The sequence below is a fragment of the Chionomys nivalis genome, chromosome 11 (assembly GCF_950005125.1).
Source record: "Chionomys nivalis chromosome 11, mChiNiv1.1, whole genome shotgun sequence".
In the NCBI taxonomy this organism is placed as follows: Eukaryota; Metazoa; Chordata; class Mammalia; order Rodentia; family Cricetidae; genus Chionomys; species Chionomys nivalis.
In genome coordinates, this window is record NC_080096.1 from 7,393,543 (window position 1) to 7,413,069 (window position 19,527).

A 19,527-nucleotide genomic window follows, 5' to 3' on the forward strand; every position below is an offset into this window, starting at 1 on the left:
CTCCCTGCCTCCCCGCAGGCCCCACGGGAGGCAGCACAGCCCACCAGGGCCTGTGAAGCTCCAATGATGGTTTTAATTTGTTGAACTTGTGTTTTATCCCATAAATTAGCCACTGTTTTATTTAACAGAATCGAGATATCCACAAACAACAGGCGAGTTCCAACTTGAACATTTTAATAAGACCAAAAAAAGTCTCTATTTTCATGTCTGTTACAAACATATTTATGTAAATAGCCTATGGGCTGAGTTCCAGGAGCAAAACAGAAAGGGAAGGGCGCTCCATGCCGGCCTGCAGAGGCTGTGGTGAGAAGTACCGGCCTGGCACCAGTGGGTGAGGCTGCGCACGCTCTGGTCCCTAGACCCCAGCGGCTGAAGCTTGAGTGTGCTACAAGGTTCAGCTCTGTGAGACCCTTGGGAAAGTGACACAATGTCCCCTGTGGCAGGAGTGTGGCAAGGCAGTATGATGGTGCTCAGGAGGGAAGACCAGGGTGGGCTCTACATGTCTTTTCCCCTAAGGCCTTGGGCAGTTCTGGCCACTTGGAGACCAGCTCTGAAGGGGGCTGGCGTGATGCAGATGATGACAGAGCTGAGAGGCAGGTCCTGTGGGTCCCTGGTTGGAAGTGGTGAGGTGAACTGAGGCCACGTGAACTGTGGGAGCTGCCAGGCACCTGTACTTTCACCCAGACGGGCAGAAGCCTGACTTGGCTTCCAAAGGCGTCCTCGCCCTAGTGCCGCCAGGGCCAGCAGCTTAGACCTCGGTCTGAAGGCTGCAGACCCGTGACCCTAGTCTCTGAATCTGCCACCGTGTGCTCCAAGCAGGAGCCTCGCCAGCATCCGGATTGGATCCGGGTACGTGCTGTTCCCAGACTGGGCAGGTCCCTGCAGGAAGAAGGAAGGAGCTGAGGGATTGCCTTGCCAAGTGGCGTCCTGTAGTCCCAGAGAATACACAAGAGGATTGGCCAGAGGGTGAGGCCTGGGGAGGTTTGAGGCTTCACTGCCAGGTGGCCTTCCTAAGGATTGGCTCCTGAGCCTCTGAGCCTCAGGTGGGGTTCAGGTGGAGCTGAGGGGAGGAGCCTGTTTTCTTCAGCTGAGCAAGGCCTGAATCCCACCCCCATCATCTCTCCCTAGCAAATAGTATCTAGCTCTATACCCAGAGGCAAAACTAGTCTATCCCCCAACCTCTGGCCTGCTGGGCTTCAGAGTGGCCAGGTCCCTCCCCCTCTCCCTGGGCACTCAGAGCCTGGCTGTGCTTGCGCCACCCCCATGTTCGAGTCACGGCCGGACACTCGGGCTTCATTTTAAAAATAAAAGATAACGTGACGAATTTTTTTCCAGTTTTTATTGAGTGAAAATGTCAAACCTTGCATCAGTCATGCAAAAAAAATCAAATAAATAAAACACATATATTAAATTTCTAATAGCACTAAATTCAAGTGGAAAAATATTCAGTTCTTAATAACCAGGTGCCGAGGAGACCAGATTCAAGTAATCAGGGCACGCGCTGCTCAGTTCGCTTTCACGGTCTGCATTTTTGTCTCAAAACCTCTCTATATATCTCTCTATATCTATATATGTATATACATATAGATATATACACACATATGTGCATACATATTACTTTTATATTTATATATATACACATACATAGTTATAAAACATTAAAAAGAGCATTGGTGGATCAGGCATCGTTTTCCTCACAGAAAGAAAAGTAAAACAAAAATTACACATTAAAATTCAAAATGAGCTAGCAATGGCTTGTAGTCCTAGTGTGCAATATGAAGTTTACAAAGGCTAGACTTCGCACTCCGCGTCTTCTTGTCTTTTTTTTCCTTTTTAAATTTTTTGTTTGATTTTGCTACATTGAAAATTGTTTTTTTTTATTTTGTTTTTTGTTTGTTTTTTTTTTTTTCCTTTACAAAACTCCTTCCACAGAGGCAGGGTCCTGTGGCAGGTCAGACTCTGGGCGAACTCTCGGCTCAGCACGGAGGCTCTGGCGGGGGCTGTTTAGAAACCAACGTGTTTCCTGTTGGATTGGGTACTCTCATCTCACCGCTGTGCCTCCCTGCTCCCTCTCCAGTTCAGGTGGTCCTGGCTTTCTGGCTGTGGGAAGCCAAGAGGGGATACGCACGCGCGCGCGCACACACACGCACACACACACACACACACACACTTATAGACAGATTAAGAAAACCACTGTCCCATTTGGGCAAGCTCCCCCCGCCCCCGAAGATACGTGGGGGGGCTTCCTGGTGGCAGCTTCGCCCCTCCACTGCTTGCTGGATTCCACCCTGACACTGGCCAGGGATTGGAGTGCACAGGTTCACACCACAAGCCTGGCCTCAGGCAGCCTGCTCCTACCAGGGACTGGAGCAGCCGCTAGCTGCTGGCTGCTGGCCGTGTGCCTGCAGGTGAGCCCTGTGCTCAGCCTAGACGGCCTTATTGCCTCCAGGAAGGGGGACTTTGGAAAAGGAACCAATCTGGGTGGGCTGCACCAGCCTCCCAACCAAAATAATAAAACAAAACTGGAACAAGAAAAAGAAAAAGCCCTATAAAGCCACACGCATAACCAACAGAAAAACCCTCAATGTTCAATTAGCTACAAACTTGTATCAAGAGAATAGTCGGTTTTTTTTCCCTTGTCTCTACAAAATTCAAGTTAAAAGTTGGAATCACGCAGCCCCCATCAGTGCTAGTGTGACGACAAAGCCTCCAACTGAGGCCTCTAAAATAAACGCTAAACAATTCCTAGGAGAAATTGCACTCAAGTCCCCAATCCCAGGGCTGGTCTGGAGGCGGGGCTCAGCTTCCTCGCACCCACCTGCACTGTTAATTTTTTTCTTCTCTTTTTGTTCTATGTAGAATAATAACCTTTACAGGAAAAATACTGTACAACTTTCTTGGTTATTTTTTTCCCCATTTTGATTATTAAAGCCAAAACCAGTCGTATCCTTCCTGTTTGCACCAAAGTGGCTGAGACCCTCGCTTCCAGGCCCCCACTAGCTGTGCCTGCTTCGGACCACAGCCTCGATTTGCTGGAGGGTGGGCTTGGGCCTGAGTATCACCAGACCGGACCACAGCTCAGGGGCGGGGATGCCGCCTCGCTACTGATTCCATGAGATTCCCTCCATGTCCCTGTAGTGTGACCCGTGCTGATGCTGACCGTCTTCGGCCCGCTCTCCCCCGAGTCAGGAGGAGGTCTTAGCTGCATGGGGGGGGGGGAGCTCTGCCAGATGCTACAGGTGCCTGCTGCCCGGCAACCGGTGACCCCCGCGGGCAGCCCCTGAGCAAACAAGGACCTCGCGTGTGGGCACCGAGAGGAGCGCAGGTCATCGCTGCCACCCGGACACAGCACCTGCTATTCCCTGAACACCCGCTCGGGCGGGCTGGGAGGGTGCGGGCGGCCCGGAGCACCAGAGGGGTCCCCGCCTCTGCCCTGAGACGGACTCGGGGGTCCGGAAGCACCAGCGGGGCCAGGGCGCCTCCCTCCCTGGGGCGGCCCAGCGGGGTCTGTACACAGGGGTTCACATACAGAGCAGTTCCAGAGGGGACTGGAGTGGCGCGGCGGCTAGGGTGATGTGGCGGTGGGCGCCGGGCCGGGGCCACCTAGAGCCGCCAGCGGGGTCCGCGCGCCCGCCTCGCCTGCAGCCTCGGGTAGCGACTCCTCCGAGTCGGTGCGCAGGTCCTCGTCGTCATCATCATCATCTTCCTCCTCGTCGTCGTCGTCCTCTTCATCGTCATCCTCGTCGTCGTCCTCGGCCTCCTCCTCGGGCAGCTCCAGCTCCTCCTCATCGTCCTCTTGAGAGGACTCCCCTGCGGTGATGGTGGCAGAGGCCGCGGGGGCGGGCGCAGCAGGGCCGTCGCGAGGCCCGGGGACGGTGGCAGGCGGGCCGGGGTCCCCTGTGTCTCCCAGGAGGCCCAGGCCCGCTGCTGCTGTCTGCAGGAAGAGCAGCGAGCCCGGCTCGGCGGCCAGCGTGAGCGAGCCGTCCAGGTTGACGGGCGCACCCGGCGAGGCTGCGGGAGGCTCCCCTCGCTCCTGCTTCTCGTGCTTGCGCTTGTGCGAGTCCATCTGCGACATGCCCACCACCGTGTGGCGGCAGCCCGGGTAGGTGCAGTGGAAGTGCGAGCACTTGAGCTTGTACTTGCAGTCGGGCACTGCGCAGTCGGCGCTGGAGCTGAACTGGCAGAAGCCGGCAGCGCTGATCACGTCCTGTTTGCCGTGGTGTTTGCGGTGAGCGGTGACCTTGGTGCTGTCGGTGCAGCGGAAGCGGCAGCGCAGGCAGTGGAAGTGCGTGCTGGTGCCCGAGAACGGGCAGTCAGCGAAGTGGCAGCTGAGCGTGGCCTTAAAGCGCTTAAAGTCGTCCAGCACCAGGTTGTCCACGCGGTCATGGTGCTGGGCGTGCTTGTACATGTGCGTGCGCCCGCAGAACTTGTAGCCGCAGTTCTCCCGCGTGCAGTGGTAGTGGGTGACCTTGAGCGAGAACTGACAGGCCGTGTCCTTGCAGTCCTCGTAGAGGTCGAAGCGCCGGAAACCCTCCAGCATCATGCCCTCGTCCAGCATTTTGCGAGAGGAGGCTGTCTTCCTCCGCTTGCCAAAAGGAGACATGTCCTCGATGATCCAAAAGCGCTTTTTGGCCCCTGAGGCTGTCGGCATGGAGATGGTGTTCCCTAGGGAGGGGCAGAGAGAGGTCAGCGTGGAAGGGGTGCCCTTTTGGCAGCAGTGCCCACGTGGGCACCATTCCCAGGGTCACACCCACACAGGGCCCCTGATCCTGGCATGGTGGCCAGCAGACACCGCTTAGGAGCAACACCCTGGCTTTCCCCTGGCTGGGAGCCTCTCCCACAGCCCCCTTGGGAGCAGCAGGGAGTCCCAGGCTTCCCCTGTCTTCTAGGTCTGCAGGATGACCACACAGGCATCCCAGGATGTGGTGGCTGCTTCCTGGCCAGTTTGGGTGGGAAGTGAGGACACATCCCAGTGCTAATTGAGGCTGGAGGGGAAGCTGGGAATCTAGGTCGGCAGAGTGTAATTACCCAAGTTGGACCCAGGCCAGGACGCCATCATATGCCTGCCTCTAATGAGGGACAGGCCAGCTCTCTTCCTGTCAGCTACCCGGTCTCCGGCTGCCTGCCTGTCTGTGCAGGAGGATTTGCCTCCTGGAAGCAGCGATGCTGAGGGCCCCAGAGCCTTGTGGGCCTGTGACTCCTTGCTCCTAGATACCAGAAGTTTTCTTTTCCTTGATACCACAAGTTTCTTTAAGGTTTTGGAGCTTCCTGCTTGACCCAAGGGACCCGGAAAATCCCAAGATTTTCCTTCCTGAGGCCTGAACTCTGGAGCTTGGCTCTCCAAAGGCCAGCACGGTCCTAGTCTGAGTCTCGGGACTCCGGGAACCTGCTACTGGCTTCTCTATGCCTTCCCTCGCTTATTCCGCAGGAGGCATCTTCCTCCCTGAGCCTTCCCAGGATGCCTGGCTACCAACCACTCTTCATCATTCTGCAATAGTATACTGAAAAGAAGGTCCAATCACCCAGCCTTAGCGAATGAAGAGAAACCAAGGGCCGGGATGGAGTAGGGGTATCCAGACAAGGGGCAAGGGAGCAGCTCAGGTCCAGAAATCTGTGGGGGACAGAGCACTGTCATGGGGCTCTGCCTGATTATGCAGGCAACAGAGCTTTCAGGGGGCTGGATTCACTGTGTCCTGCTCAGGGTAACCACCCCTGGGGATGGCACAACACCAGGGCTCATAAGGTGAAGCAGGAGTGGATGGGCTAGAGACATGGGGTGATGTCCACCCAAGGGACAGGGCAAGCACACATTCCCATGAGGGCATTGGATATGGGGCTGGGATGGCAAGGGCTGTCCACCACTGAGCACTGAGTGAGCCTGGAGGCCCCATAGGTTCCTTTTCCCTGTCCAGCTTCAGGAGAGGGAGGAGGCTCAAGCCAGCATCAGAGCTCTTTGGACCTGGGAAGCTCCCAAGCAAACTGGGAACAGCAGCAGGCTCTGACCCTCACAGAGCCAAGGAGGACAAGGACCTAACAGGTCACCCAGAAGGACCCTGGCAGCGGCAATCTGTTCTCTGAGGTAGTTGCTGTTAGGAGTGTGGGGTGGCCCTGCCCTTGGTTCTGCTCATCACAGAAAAGGATCCAGTCCTGGATCATAGCCTTGAGGATGAGCTGGGGTGACAGACACTGGCAAGAAGGCATGGATGAGTTACCTGCAGCATCCTGAACTAGGGGGGCGTCACTTTTTACTGGAGTTGGAATGGCAGTGATGGGCGGGCTGCTGATGGGGTGGCCCAGGCCCCGGCTGGCTCCGAGAGTGGCACTGAGCAGAGAATATGACAGACAGGACGGAGAGAAGAGGCATGGGAGGGGAGGGAGGGGTGGCCGGAGCACAGCCGAAGGGAAGGATGGAGTCAGGGGGGGCGGTGCAGCCCCGCGAGCGGCCTCGTCACCAGCCGGAGCAGGAGGAGGAAGAGGAGGAGGAGGAGGAACCGGGCAGCCTGGAGAGGGTGGAGAGAAGCAGAAAAACAAAACAAAGAACAAACAAAAAGAACCCAAATGAGAAACCCGATGGCTCCAGCGGTGCAGTATGGAAATACGTGGACAGATGAGCAGAGAGGTGGGACAAAGAGGGGGGGCAGAGGACAGAAACTGGTAGGTGCAGTGCAGGCAGAGGTCATGGCAGGCACCAGGTGTCCAGGGCGGACCTTGTTGAGGACAGGGTCAGGAGGCAGGAGCCTCTGGGCGGGGGGCGCGTTCTGGATGAGGTTGGGACTGAGGCCAGTAGGAAGGCTGGCACAGGGCCTGTACTGCTCTCTCTGGGGCTAACGGGACAAGCCCTGACCTTTCTGGGGGAACTGAAGTGACCTGAAGGGAAGGCAGCAGGGAGGTGGGCAGAATGGCGGGAGGGGCCTCAATGACTACTGTTGTATAGGCCAGCTGTTCTGCACACCATCTTGTCCTCCTTGGAGGCCATCTGACTATCAACCTTCTGTCCCAAGAAGGACTCAGCAGAGCTGGGCCTGGGAAGCAGGGGCCCAGCCAGCAGAAGCCAGGCCTGCCACTCACCTGCCGCGGTGCTCTCATTGCCCACGGGGGTGCTGGAGCAGCTGCGGTCCATGGTGGAGGACTCGGAGGATGCGGCACCGGGGCTACAGCCTGTATAATCCATGCCCTCGTCTGTTTCAGCATCCATCAGACTTGGGGGACCCTGGAAAGAAGTGAAGGGGCCCTAAGAAAGTGGCCCACAGGTTCTTTGGGCAGCACAGCCCTGTACCTGCTAACAAGGACAGTCGAGCCACGTGGCCTAGGCTCTCACCTGGGACGGGGGCACACGGTCGAAGTTCTTCCCCAGCATCCTCCGCATGTGTTTGCGGGCATGCGAAGTCATCTGGTGCTTGAGAAGGAAGGAGAACTGGCAGCCTTCCCGGATGCAGTGGAAGTGGCTATTCACCTGGTTGTACTTGCAGCCTGCGGATGGAGTCACAGCAGCGTGAGCCTCCCCGGAGAGCGTGGGTACAGGGGTGCTGTGGTTCATAGGTAGATGGTATTTGGGGGAAATGTACTTTCTCTAAGGGAATACCTGCAGTCAGTTCATCCCAGGAAGCCCAAGTCCGCCAGGCTATCTGACCCCTGGCCTCCCTTCTGGCTTGCATGGGGGCACGTGACCGGCTTGCCCTAGTCCCATGCCCTCTTCACCGAGAGGCCACAGCTCCAGGGCCAGGGACCTTTGAGAAACTACCTCTTGGCCAGTCACCCGCCCTCACCCTTCTCTGGGGCAGACCTTGTTTAGGTCAGCCAGCCTCCACCCTGCCTCCACCCTCCACTTCTGCTTTGCCCTAGGTGAGAACAAATAGAGCAAGCAGGACCGAAATGGCATCAGCAAAGGGCAGGTGAGGGCCTGCCCGTTGCCGTGGCACCAGGCTGGCCAGGTGTCTTATGTCATCTCCCAGCTTTGTTTGGCTTCAGCTACTACCAAAAACACCAAAAGTTGAGTAAATACAGGCAAGTTCATTACCCTGGACAGCTGTGAGCTGAGCCCGGCACAGCAGAGGCTGCTAGGGTCACTAGCCCTCTTCGCGCCATGAGTCCTTCCTGGACTAATTCTTGATGGAAAGGGTTATTAACTTGGAGTGTCTCCCCTTCCCCTACCGAGGTCCTGCTACCGTGACCACAGGACCAGAAGAGGCTTGGCCTGTAGACGCCACCCCGGCCAGCCTGCCACTCCACCTTCCAGCTTCCGTCTCCTGCTAGGAGAAGCCTGCCTACAACTACAGCTATAGCTCCAGAGGCATTTGGCCCTTCCTGAGGCTCCGCCCTCTACCTGCAGGCCTGGGCTCCTCCCTGAGGCACCCCCTCCTGCCCGTGCCTTGGGTCAGTGAGTTGAGCAGGAAAACCTGCTCCAGAGACACCTGTTACCAACTCAGAAACACCAGGAGCCTCTGGTTCTCCCGCTCACCGTGTACTCTAGCGGGGCTCATAGTATACCTGACAAAGGTTTCTAACACCAATTGCAAGCACATGCTAAGTGCTTTTAAAAAAAATATAGCCAGGGCCGGGCGGTGGTGGCGCACGCCTTTAATCCCAGCACTTGGGAGGCAGAGGCAGGCGGATCTCTGTGAGTTCGAGACCAGCCTGGTCTACAAGAGCTAGTTCCAGGACAGGCTCCAAAACCACAGAGAAACCCTGTCTCGAAAAACCAAAAAAAAAAAAAAAAAAAAAAAAAAAATATATATATATATATATAGCCAGGCGGTGGTGGAGCACGCCTTTAATCCCATCACTCGGAGGCAGAGGCAGGCAGATCTATGTGAGTTCAAAGCCAGTCTGGTCTACAAAATGAGTTCCAAGACAGCTAGGGCTGTTACACAGAGAAACTCTGTGTTAAAAAACCAAAATCTATAAATAAACAAATAAATAAATACCTTTAATAAATGAACAAATGAACAGACTCAGCTCACTTTGGACAAAGCCCTCAAATTAAAGAGCTTCTAGGACCGCAACCCTGTCCACGCTGCCAAAGGAAAGGAAACCAAGAGCAGCCAAGCCCTGGATGTCAGGGGTGCGGCCCAGGGTGCTGGGAGGGGCCAGTCCATCCTCACCCTCTGGGCTCCCAGGCTTCACAGCCAGTTTGACAGTCCCTGGCCTACGGCATCTGTCATCTCTCATCTCTCTCCTAGACCAAGGGTTGCAGGTGGTGGTGGTGGCAGAAATGAGTACCCGGGAAGATGGCCTGGGCTACCAGGACCCAGGCATCACAGCCGCAGTGCTACCTGCTGGAAGTCCCTGGCAGCCCTGGCCTCAGGTACCTGGTCTTCCGCATTCCTCACGTTTGGTGAAGTATTTGAACCCATTGGCCGCCCGCCGCTCCGCTTTCTCGTGCTTCTTTATATGCCAGGGAAGCTTGGTGGTAATGTTGGTGACAAAGTAGCAGCCCGTCCGGAGGCAGTGGTAGTGTCCTCGCATCCGGAACTCGCAGTGCTACGGGGAAGCAATGGGTACGTGTGTCAGGGCAGACTTCATTAAAGCATCCTACCTGGTGATTTTGGGATTCTTTGCTAATGCCACACCTAGAGCAGACATCGCTAATCTACTTTCAAGTTTGTCCCTGTATGACCAGACCTAGACAGACATCACTAATCTACCCCAGCACTCCTCTCTTTGTATATGCCCAGACCTAGGCAGACATCACTAAGCTATCGTAACTTTGGTGCACACTTGGACCTTACCTGTGACTACACAGGCAGCCCAGCAGTCTTGGGACTCGGCCTTTGAAGTGAACCCCAGCTGTCCTTTCTGTCTAGGCATGGACTGTTCTATTTCTTTATCCAGTGAGCCTATTTTAAAATTCTAGGCCTCTGGGGAAAGGGGACGTAGCTGTTTCCAGGATGAGAATGAATGATGTCAGACACACAGTGGCCGAGATAGCATTTGGTCACCACTGGGAGTTAGGCCTGAAATGACAACCCTCACCAATGGAGCATCAGTCTGGACCCCTGCCCAGGAGCCTCTAGGGGCTCCGGGGACAGGCAGCGAATGTCCTTTCCAGGGTCTGCTGAAGGCCAACTTAAAAACGGTGTGAAAAGCGGAGCCTCTGCCAGGAGGAGCTCCTCCCCCGCCCGCCTCACTGACCTGGTTGGGACACAGACACTGCAGAGAGTAGTAAGCAAACTGATCCCGCACGTTCACCAGGCTGTTGCTGGGGTTGATGTGGTCCAAGCAGTGGGACTCGGCCTTGCCCGAGGTCTTGCAGACGTACTTGCAGTTCCCGAAGAGACAGTGGAAGTGGAACTTGCTGGCATATTTGCAGTCCGTCGCCAGGCAAGGATCGCTACAAGGAAACCACAGCCCAGAAGGTCATTGGCATCCCAAGCCCTCCCGCTAATATCCTCACTTGGTTTGTTAGGGTTCCCTCCTCAGTCACCAGGGGTGTAATCAAGGGGAATGCAGGGGGTCACCTTCCCGCTCAACAGAATGATTCAGCTAGAGACTACAGATCCCAGCATGCATCCCTGTCTCTTTTTGGGAACTCTTGCCTGGTACATGGGGATTGCCATATGTAGGGTGCTCAGAGCAGTGCATGCTGGGACATGTAGTTTCTAAGGCCACACCTCAGGATTAGAGATAAGATTGCAATAACTTCTTGGGCATAAAAGTAATGGATAGTGCTGCCAGTCCTGGCTGGATGCCAGAAAGAGCTTGGCTGGTAAGACATGGCACTGCCGTGGAGGCGGCTGACTGACAGACTGCAGATGGGTGGGTAGCCCTACCAGGAAGTGCCACTTCTGTGGGGTGTGAGCAAGTGGTAACATGTTCCTGGTGTCAGTTCCTGCTAAGGCTCACAGCTGCCGGGACATCCCAGGGTCAACTGGAGCCTACAGCGCCCTCTTGCTCAGAGAACCTGGGAACCTGGGATGGGCTAGGGGCCGGTGGAGGTGTCCATGAGGGGGGAAGAGCTGGGCCACCCACTAGTGTTTACGAGGGTTGAACGCCAGGGAGGTGCAGCCACGGCTGGGAGTCCCTGGTCTACAGAGGGCTGTGGGGAGATGTGGTCTCCAGAGGCTGGACCTATGGTGGGCACTCCGGCCAGGTTCAGGAAACTAAGAAAGCTCACCACATCAGGGAAGGGAGGGGGATAGAGGGGACAGGAAAAGGACCAAAAAACACTGCACCCTTCCATGCCATGGGCCCGGCCCCAGGTGCTCAGAGAGGGAGGACAGCTGTTACTCAGGTGGTATAAATAATCCAATTTATTACTTTTTATTGAGAACAGGAAGCCACACACTTTATGATACAAAGTCACCGTTCTCGCTGCAAGAAGCCACCACCATTAAGTGAAGAAGGTCCCTTCCACCCCTGACCACTGGGAGGGTCTGGAGGGGCCTAGGTCCTGTTCCTACCCATGACTTCCATGCCCTACTGACTCAACCTGGGTGTGCACCACAGAGTTGGAAGCAAGGTGGCCCAGAGGGAACCTAGCCTTTTTGAGAACCAGGACATTTCCTGAGGAACCCTGTACCTAGCTCACCCCAGTAAGTCCTCGCAGGATCGATCCCCCTGGACCACTGGAGTTAAGGCCACTTACACACTCATCCCCCACCCACTGGGTGCTCAGTACAGGTGTACAGCTGGATGGCTAAGTCCCAGAGGCTGGGGACTGCAGTGTAACTCTGAAGGGCGAGGAGCAGGGATCCTTGTTGCCCTGGCTACACCCACTCCCAAGACACAGGGACAGGTGCTGGTTCACGGAGGGACTCACTTGTCCTGGAACTGGAGGAACCCGGGTTTGACCTGAGGCTTGGCGCTCTCTAGAGACGTTGTCGCCAGGGGCGAAGTGGGCAGGTGAGGCACCGATGAGGGGATCGGAGGCATCTGGGGTATGGTGGAAGCCAGCTGCTTCCAGGCGAGCAGGGTAGGGGTGGAGGGCACGGAGGCTGGGCTGGGAGTGGGCCCCTCCAAAGAAGATCCAGGGACCATGGTGCCAGGAGGCGCTGGCGGGGACGAGGGCGCCAAGGGAGGTTTGGTCTCGGCCGCAGAGGCTGGGAAGGAAGCCTCTGTAGTTCCCTTTGCTGCTCCTCCCTCCGTTCGGAAGTGGAAGCTATGAGAGGCAGAAGAAGAAAGTGTCTCAGGACATCAATCAAGAGGCCCTAGTGCCAGATCAGCCCTTCCCTGTCTAAGCATGCTTGTCACCTCCTGTGACCCTATCCTAACTCAGGAGCCTAGTATCCCCACTTCATTCCCGCCAGAGACTCTGGGAGGCCTCTCATGACCTTACCTGAGCAGAGGAACTTGAGAACAAATTGTTGGGTCCCACTGTCATTCTGAACCTGGGCTAGACCCTAACCCCATCTCTCTACCGGTGATTTGTATCCTGACCTCCTCCCTACACTGTGGCCCTGTGTGAGAAAACAGGCCTGCCTCATCAGGCCCCTCCCTTCAAGAGGATGCTCTGAGAGTCCTAGGGAGGAGGACTCTCAGTGTTTGCTAGGCTCTGGCGCAGCGGCGGCAGGAAAGTCTGACACGGGGTCTGGGGTCTACAGAGGTACGGGGTACTGTTACAGGCAGCGCTGGTTGCCATTGCTTTTTAGCTCTGTGGAGATCGCAAAGTCGCTGCAATTCACTCCGTCTCGCACGGTGCTAGAAAGGCCTTCCTCCAGGAGCCCCGCCCTGGATCCAAATCAAGCCTTTCTAGCTGGGCTCTGGCCTCTCTAAAAGCTTTTCACTGGCACCTGTGCAGGGCTGCGGGCCCCACTAGGTCTGGCAGGTGCTGTGTGCAGGAGGGAGAGAAGCCTGTCCCCTTCCTTGGGAGGCCTGGAGACAACTCACTGGGATATTGCTTAGAGGGTGACTAGAGGCCTGTGCTATTCCATCCCCAACCAGGCCCAGAGCTCAGAGAGGATGGGGCTGTTTTAAGGGTCCCCCCCACCCTCTCCACCCCCCAGACCCTCACTCACTTTGCGTGCTTGATGGCCCCGTCCAGGGTGCTGAAAAGCGCACCACACTCCTCCACCACGCAGTGGAAATGGGACTTGTGGAGGAAGTCGCACTGGGCATCACAGAAGTCCTTGGTACCAAACCTAGTCAGTTGGAGGGCCTCTGTCAGAGGTGGGGCCCTGGCCACCAGGGTGGGCGAGAGCAAGACCTTCCGCCCACCCCCACCCCCTCACACACTCTCTGGAGAGCCCTCACCTGCGGAGATACACCTTCCAGGGCTCCGCCAGCCTCTCCTGAACTAGCGCCTTCACGGCCTTGCCCAGGAAAGGTGAGGGTTCCACAGCGGGGCTCCCCTCCACTTCTGTCTTGATGTTCAGCAAGTTGCCGAGGCTGGGGTTGCCCTGAGACATCTGTAAGGACAGAGGTGAGGTTGGAGCTGGGGGAACCCCAGGACGGACAGTGCCTGAGCCCTGTGTGCTGGGAGCAGAGAACACACATACCCCTTGGGCCTTGGCTAGGGAGGAGTCTGGCCCATCAGAAAGACTGTGGCTCTGGTCCCCTGGAGGCAGGGCCTGGGGAGCAGCCTAGCCTGCTGCTAGAGCCGTCATTCAAGCTGAGGCCGAGGCTCAGGGTGCACGCTGCAGCTCATCCCTCCCTAGACTTTGCTGCTCCCTGGTTGTTCTCCTTCCAGAAGGTATTCAAAAGAAATGCAGGAGGAGGGATTGGCAGGGGGAGGGGGAGGCTACGAGTTTCTTGGGAACAAAAGCCACTGTAAGAGGGTAAGGCAGAGCAAGCAGGTCCGCTGCAGCTGTTAAAGTGGGAGGGAACCTGTAGGCTTCTGAGGAAGGAGTGTGAGGGAGCAGGGGCAGTGACCAGAGGAGGGCAGAGGACAGCAAGGGAGCAACCAGAAGAGGGCAGGCAGCAGGGCATCAAAGCTGGTGCTGCTGCCCCGGCGGTGCCCAGCTGGAACCCAACCACCGCATGAAGTCCAGCCCAGACCCAGCTCCCTCTTCAACCCAGTCACTTGTGTACAGTAACCAAATTAATCTTGCTGCAGTCAAATTTATCATGTGAAGGGGGAAATATATTTGAGATGATGTATAATTTACAAAGACCCTGCATTATTTAAAATAAATGTTCTGGAGCGACCTCTCCGGAAGGCGTCCGAGACCATTACTCAAGCCGAAAAGTGGAAATTGATGCTTCGCTTCCACTTTGGTCTCCCCTCCCCCACCCCCTTTTTAAACAAACAAAAATACATAAAATAAATAAATAACATTAATAACTGAGGGCCAGAGAAGTTAGAGGGTTCCAGAAAAGCTTTTGGAGCCCTCCATCCGAAGGGAAAAGAAGGTGTCAGAGGCTGAAATATATTTCTTCAGCCAGTTCATTAAATTAATTTGTAGGCAGTGGCTCCGAAATTATATTCGATGAAAAATGGCCTCAAAATTTAAATGGTACAAACTCATCTTATTAGAGGGAAAACATTAAAAAACAAACACATCCCCCCAGCCCCCCAGCACGGCTTTAATTTCTCTGGGTGGGGGAATGGGAGGCGTGTGATGGATGCTTCTTACCTTATTCATAAGCGAGGATAAAAGAGATGAATTTGCCGGGACTGCATGGCCATTTGATTCATTACTAGAACACACAAACCAAGGGGCTTCAACTCAGACATCCATGGGGCCAGGCCCAGAGGCCCTTCCCTCCCAGTCAGCCAGCCCAGGCTCAATGGCAGTGTGAACCCTGGACAGGGTGAGCCCAGGTCCCCAGGGCTAGCTGAGAACACAGGCCCAGGCCACCTCTCTTGGGCCCAGGCCAGCAGGGCTTCTCTGGCCTTGCCTCACCTGGGCTCCTTCACAGTCAGGTCTAGACTGCGGTCTTGGGAGGCCTCGTGGGGGCCTGGGGTGCCAGCACTGTCACCAGGTTCCTGCTTCACCTGGGCCTGGGGAAACTTGCTGGGGATGGGCTGCTGCCCACTTCCTGCAGGGGAGGGGAGGGAAGATGGGATCAGAGGGGCTCAGGTTTCACATAGCCACAAACTCTGGTACCCCCACACCCCTGCCCCAAAGGAAGGGCTGACTGTGGGCCAAGTAGGCAGGGGGGACCCCGGGGAGAACTAGCTGCTGGTCAGCGGCTCTTTCCTCTGACATGATCACTTGCGACGTGTACCCCTGTGTGGCAATTCTTCAAGTGATAATTATTGCAAAATTATGTCAAAGTTGTTCTGGCTTAGGGCCTCCTGGAGGAGGAAGATGGGAGGCTGGGGAGGAGGCCTGGGCAGGGACAGGGGCCCTTCATTTCCTCCGCCAACTGTCACAGTCGATTTGAGGGGCTGCCGCCTAAGCTTTTATTAAAGACTCTGTTAATGCTGAGGGAAAGTGGCAGATCTGGACTGGGAGCGGCCCCTCTGTAGTCCCTGCCCACTGTTGCCGAGGCGACAACCCTGTCTGCACTGAGCATGCCTGAGGAGGGCATCTGCTGTGTCAGGGCTATCAAGGCTGACAGCCAATCAGGGTGGTTCAATCTATGTGACCCCGTCAGTCTGTCAAGCTGTCCAGGGCAGAAACTCCAGGCCCTCCCTGGATGCCTGGCTGGGGATAAGGAGGAGCTTGGTGGGAAGAGGCCACGAGAGGCTGGCGGGGCAGGGGCAAAGGAAGTTGCTGACAGGACAGTGTCCAGTGAGCCTTGCTCCACGAGCCCCAAGTGACTGAAATATTCATTTGCCCCAAGGCACGGCAGTTTACAGAGAGCTGCTCCACAGACAGCGAGTGACATTTTATTAAAAATAAGGGGAAACAGCTCCCCTCCCCTTTGCCTGACCTTTGTTTTTGGGGGGGATGAGGGGGAGGAATTTTTCTAGGGAAAAAGAAGTGACCCAGCTGTCAGTTGCCGTTTCCTGTGGCCCTACCTGCAGGCCCCTGGCTGGAGGAACGTAGCTACAGCAAGACTCCTCCCACACTGGAGTGGAAGACAGGGGCTCCAGACTGGGCTATGAATAGCCTCTCACTGGGAATCGAGAGAACTTCCAGCCCTTGGGAGTCCACACTACAGTAGCTCCCTAAGTCTCCTATCCTAGGTTCCAGAGCAAAAGCCCAGGTCCAGTCCCCAACTAACATCCTCAAGAGGCCAGATGAGAGCCTCACGTGGGGGGGAGAGACCCTCAATTTTGGCTGATTCTGGGATGGTTTTGGATGGGAGCAGAGCATGAATACTGGACAGTCAGGCTGCTGAGGATCTGCCTGGGGGCAGGTCTGCCCCTGCCCAACAGCTCCACAGGGTGAGGCTCTTTCTGTCCTCGGCATCCAGCTCCATAAGCAGCCAGCAGGCTACTCTGGGCAAGAAGCACTAGGGTTTGTGGATGCAGTGAAAGCAACCGTATCCCAGATGGGAGCTGAACTCTTTCCAGGAATCCAAACAGCACTGGGTACCCTCTGAGGGGGGAGGGGCAGGGGAAACACTCCAACAACAAAAATAAAAAACAGCCTTCCAAAGAAAAGGAAGGGAAGGAATGAGGAGTCAGAGAAAGGGGACAAGGGAGAAAGTGGAATGTCATCTCCTGGCGGGGGGGGGGGGGGGAGGGGGGGTGCTGTCCAGGTCTGGAATGCAAATACCTATCCCCTGGGCTCATGTTCCACAGCTAGAGGAGACCAAGAGAAGAGGGGGCCTGGGGTAGCTTTGCTCAGGGACTCATTGGTGACGCAGCCGGTAGGACACCCTAGCGTGCAGAGACAGGGACTATTGACCAGCTCTGTGTATAGAAAAGCAAAGGCACAGAGTCCTTGGTTGTGTGGCCAAAATGAGGGACTCCCAAAGAGAAAATCAACAGGACGAAGACAGAGACCAGGCAAAGGGAAAGAGCTGCTGGGTGGGAGGCACAGGTGCATGGACCTGGCCGACATCCTTCCCAGCCTCCCCTGTGCTCTTCAGTCTGAGTACTGGGGCTTGCCAGTCTCCAAATGTGCCTGTCCACCGGGCAGGGCCCAGCCTGCTCACCTGGGTCAAAGGTGGCAGAGGGCTTGAGGGCGGCCGCAGCCAGTCTAGCCATCATGGGTGAGATGAGGCCTTTGCTCGCAGAGATCCTTTCCATGATGGAGGCAGGGGGCACCGGGAGAGAGGTGGCAGCCGCGGGGGCTGAGTCTCCAGCTCCAGAAGCCACCAGAGCTGGCATGTCAGGAGTTGCTGACGTTGTGGCCACAGAGGGCATGGCGCCCAGGAGCCCTGGAGATCCCACAGGCAGTGAGGCGCTCCCGCGGCCAGGAAGGAGAGGGAAGTAGGGTGCGGTTGTGGGGAGGCCTGAGTTGGAGAGGGCCAATGCTAGGGGAATGGAACCGGACAGGCCCTGGGGCAGCAGGCCGGCCATCTTGCTATTGGGAGGCTTCGTGGCGCTGGGTACAGCCTCCGTGGTGGTGGCAGACGCCGCAGCGGCCAGGGATGCGGAAGATTGCTGACTGGTGGGGGAGGCGCTCAGACTGGAGTTCTTGCTGCTCAGGGCAGAGAAGTCCACGAGGTCGTCGTTACTGGATTCCTCGTGTTCCGTGTCCTTGGTGCCTAGCAGCGAGGCTGGCAGCCCCAAGGCGCCCGAGGAGCGGATGTGTCGGCGCTCGTGCTTGCGCTTGTGCGAGGTCATCTGGCTGGTGGAGGTGAAGGTGAAGCCGCAGCCGGCGCGGATGCAGTGGAAGTGGTTGGTGGCCTTGCTGTATACGCAGCCCTCGTACTTGCACTCCTCGTACTTGTAGAACTTCTTGAAGCCGTCCTTGGCGTAGGCGTCGTCCTTGATGTGGTAGCTCTTGTGCTTCTCAATGTCACACTTGTTCTTGAAGGTGAACGTGCAGCCCGGGCGCCTGCATGGGACACGAGGAGACTGACATGGGGTCTCGGGGAACCAAGGGAGGCCCTGCCCTGATTGTTCCATGCTCTGGGAAGAATGCCCCCCCCCCCCCCCGGGGAAGACTTCGGCCTCCAGTGGGCCGGTCACTCACCTGCAGTGGAAGTGCGTGGTCTTCTGGCCGTAGAACTGGCAGTCAGCCGTGCCGCAGTCCTCAGTGGCTCGGAAGCGCTGGAAGCCATCGTTGATGAGCTGGGTGTTCTTCTTGTGGAAGTTCTCGTGGGTCATCACATCCGAGGTGCTCGTATACACCTTGTTGCATCCCACCTGCACAGGTTAGAACGTGGTTAGAGGATGCAAGCCCAGTCCTCCCAGGACAACTGAGCTCAGTGTGGTAGCTTGAAGCGAGAGCCATGGGGCTTAGGGGAGCCCGGCACCTCCAAACCTCATACTCCTCAGGTTAACCCAGGCTCTGAAGCAAAAAAAAAAAAAACCCTCCAGTGACCCTCCAGCATTCCCCAGGAGTGACCGGGATCTGTCTGCAGAGTATCGAGCTGTCTTTGGATTCAGTATACTTTCAGGCCCAGATGAGGGTCCGACCTTCTGGAGAAATTAGGTTTGGGGTCCTAGTTGGTGGCTATCTCTAGAGTTTTAGAATTGGCAAGGGCTGGACCCTGGAGGTCACCTTTAGCTATGGGACTTCCTTAGTGGATGGCTCCTGGGCACGGGGCCCTCCCACCCACTGCAGCTGGGCCAGGCAGGCAATGTTGCCATATTGAGTAAAAAGCAGTGTCTCCGAACACCCTTGAAGGCTGGCCTGTGCCAGTGTCTGCACCATCTCAGGCCCAGAGGGTGGCCCCCCTCTCCTCACACCAGGTTGTTACACAGAGGCCTTAACAACCCCTGACAAATACGGGGGAGGCATGCAGGCTGCTATTTGCAACCCAAAGTCGCTCCTCCTGGCCTTGACACCTTGAAAAAGCCCAGACTCAGTGTGGCATTAAAACAAAGAATTAAACAAAAACCTCTGCAGGGATCATTTGCAATGCTGCTCTTGGTGTTAAAGCCCAAAAAATGTCGGTCTATATAAACAGCTCACTGAATTTCCCCCACACCAAGTATGGCAACAGGGAAGGCCCCACCCTGGCCACCAGACACTGCCGATATCTGAGTTTCTGGGACTCTACTGGCCAGGCACCCCATCCTGGACCGGGAGAAAAGGAGGGTCCTGGCCAATGAGGCCCCTGACTACTGGGGCAGGCCCGTCCCTGGTTCCAGAAGCAGCAGGCACCTGCATGCAGTGGTAGTGGGTGCTCTTCCCATTGAGGTGGCAACCGTGGTAGTAGACGCTGCAGTCATCCAGCGGACTGAAGCGCATGAAGCCGTGCTGCAGGGAGTTGTCGCGCTTCTTGTGCATGTTGTAATGTCGGATCACGTCCTGCTTACTTGTGAACCTCTGCCAGGAAAGAGCACCAAGTTGGCAGAAGCCTGTGCCCCCAGTCCATGTGCCAAGAGTGCTTGGACCAGGGCTGGCCCCAAGGCCCTCGGGTCACCCTATAAATAACCCTGCTTAGGGTCAAGGCAGCCCAGACTGCCCAGCCAGTTCCCGGCATACTGGCCCTTGGTGGGAATGATTCCAAAGTCTTGGGAACTCCTTCCCTGACCTCTCCCAATAGCCACACCCAGGAGCATAGAGACGAGCTGGGCTAGCCTTGAAGGCCAGGGTTCTACCTAGCTGCTCAGTGCACAGGCTCAACAGGCAGGAC

The 19,527-nt window shown here is 56.3% G+C and overlaps 1 protein-coding gene across 2 annotated transcripts in view; it reads right to left on the minus strand.

Annotated features, from left to right (window-relative positions):
• Positions 1-1,394: 1,394 nt before the first annotated feature.
• Positions 1,395-19,527, minus strand: part of Casz1 (castor zinc finger 1) — a 145,170-nt gene continuing 127,037 nt past the window's right edge. For both annotated transcript variants that reach the window (XM_057785266.1, XM_057785265.1), the window contains 13 exons: positions 19,053-19,217; positions 17,916-18,088; positions 16,930-17,777; positions 14,781-14,916; positions 14,511-14,574; positions 13,189-13,343; positions 12,954-13,076; positions 11,759-12,097; positions 10,132-10,330; positions 9,309-9,480; positions 7,319-7,470; positions 7,069-7,210; positions 1,395-4,665 (listed from right to left, as the gene is read on the minus strand). In XM_057785266.1, the coding sequence (XP_057641249.1) occupies positions 3,566-4,665; positions 7,069-7,210; positions 7,319-7,470; positions 9,309-9,480; positions 10,132-10,330; positions 11,759-12,097; positions 12,954-13,076; positions 13,189-13,343; positions 14,511-14,574; positions 14,781-14,916; positions 16,930-17,777; positions 17,916-18,088; positions 19,053-19,217 (3,768 nt within the window). In that variant the 3' untranslated portion in view covers positions 1,395-3,565. The remainder of the gene's footprint in view (positions 4,666-7,068; positions 7,211-7,318; positions 7,471-9,308; positions 9,481-10,131; positions 10,331-11,758; positions 12,098-12,953; positions 13,077-13,188; positions 13,344-14,510; positions 14,575-14,780; positions 14,917-16,929; positions 17,778-17,915; positions 18,089-19,052; positions 19,218-19,527) is intronic.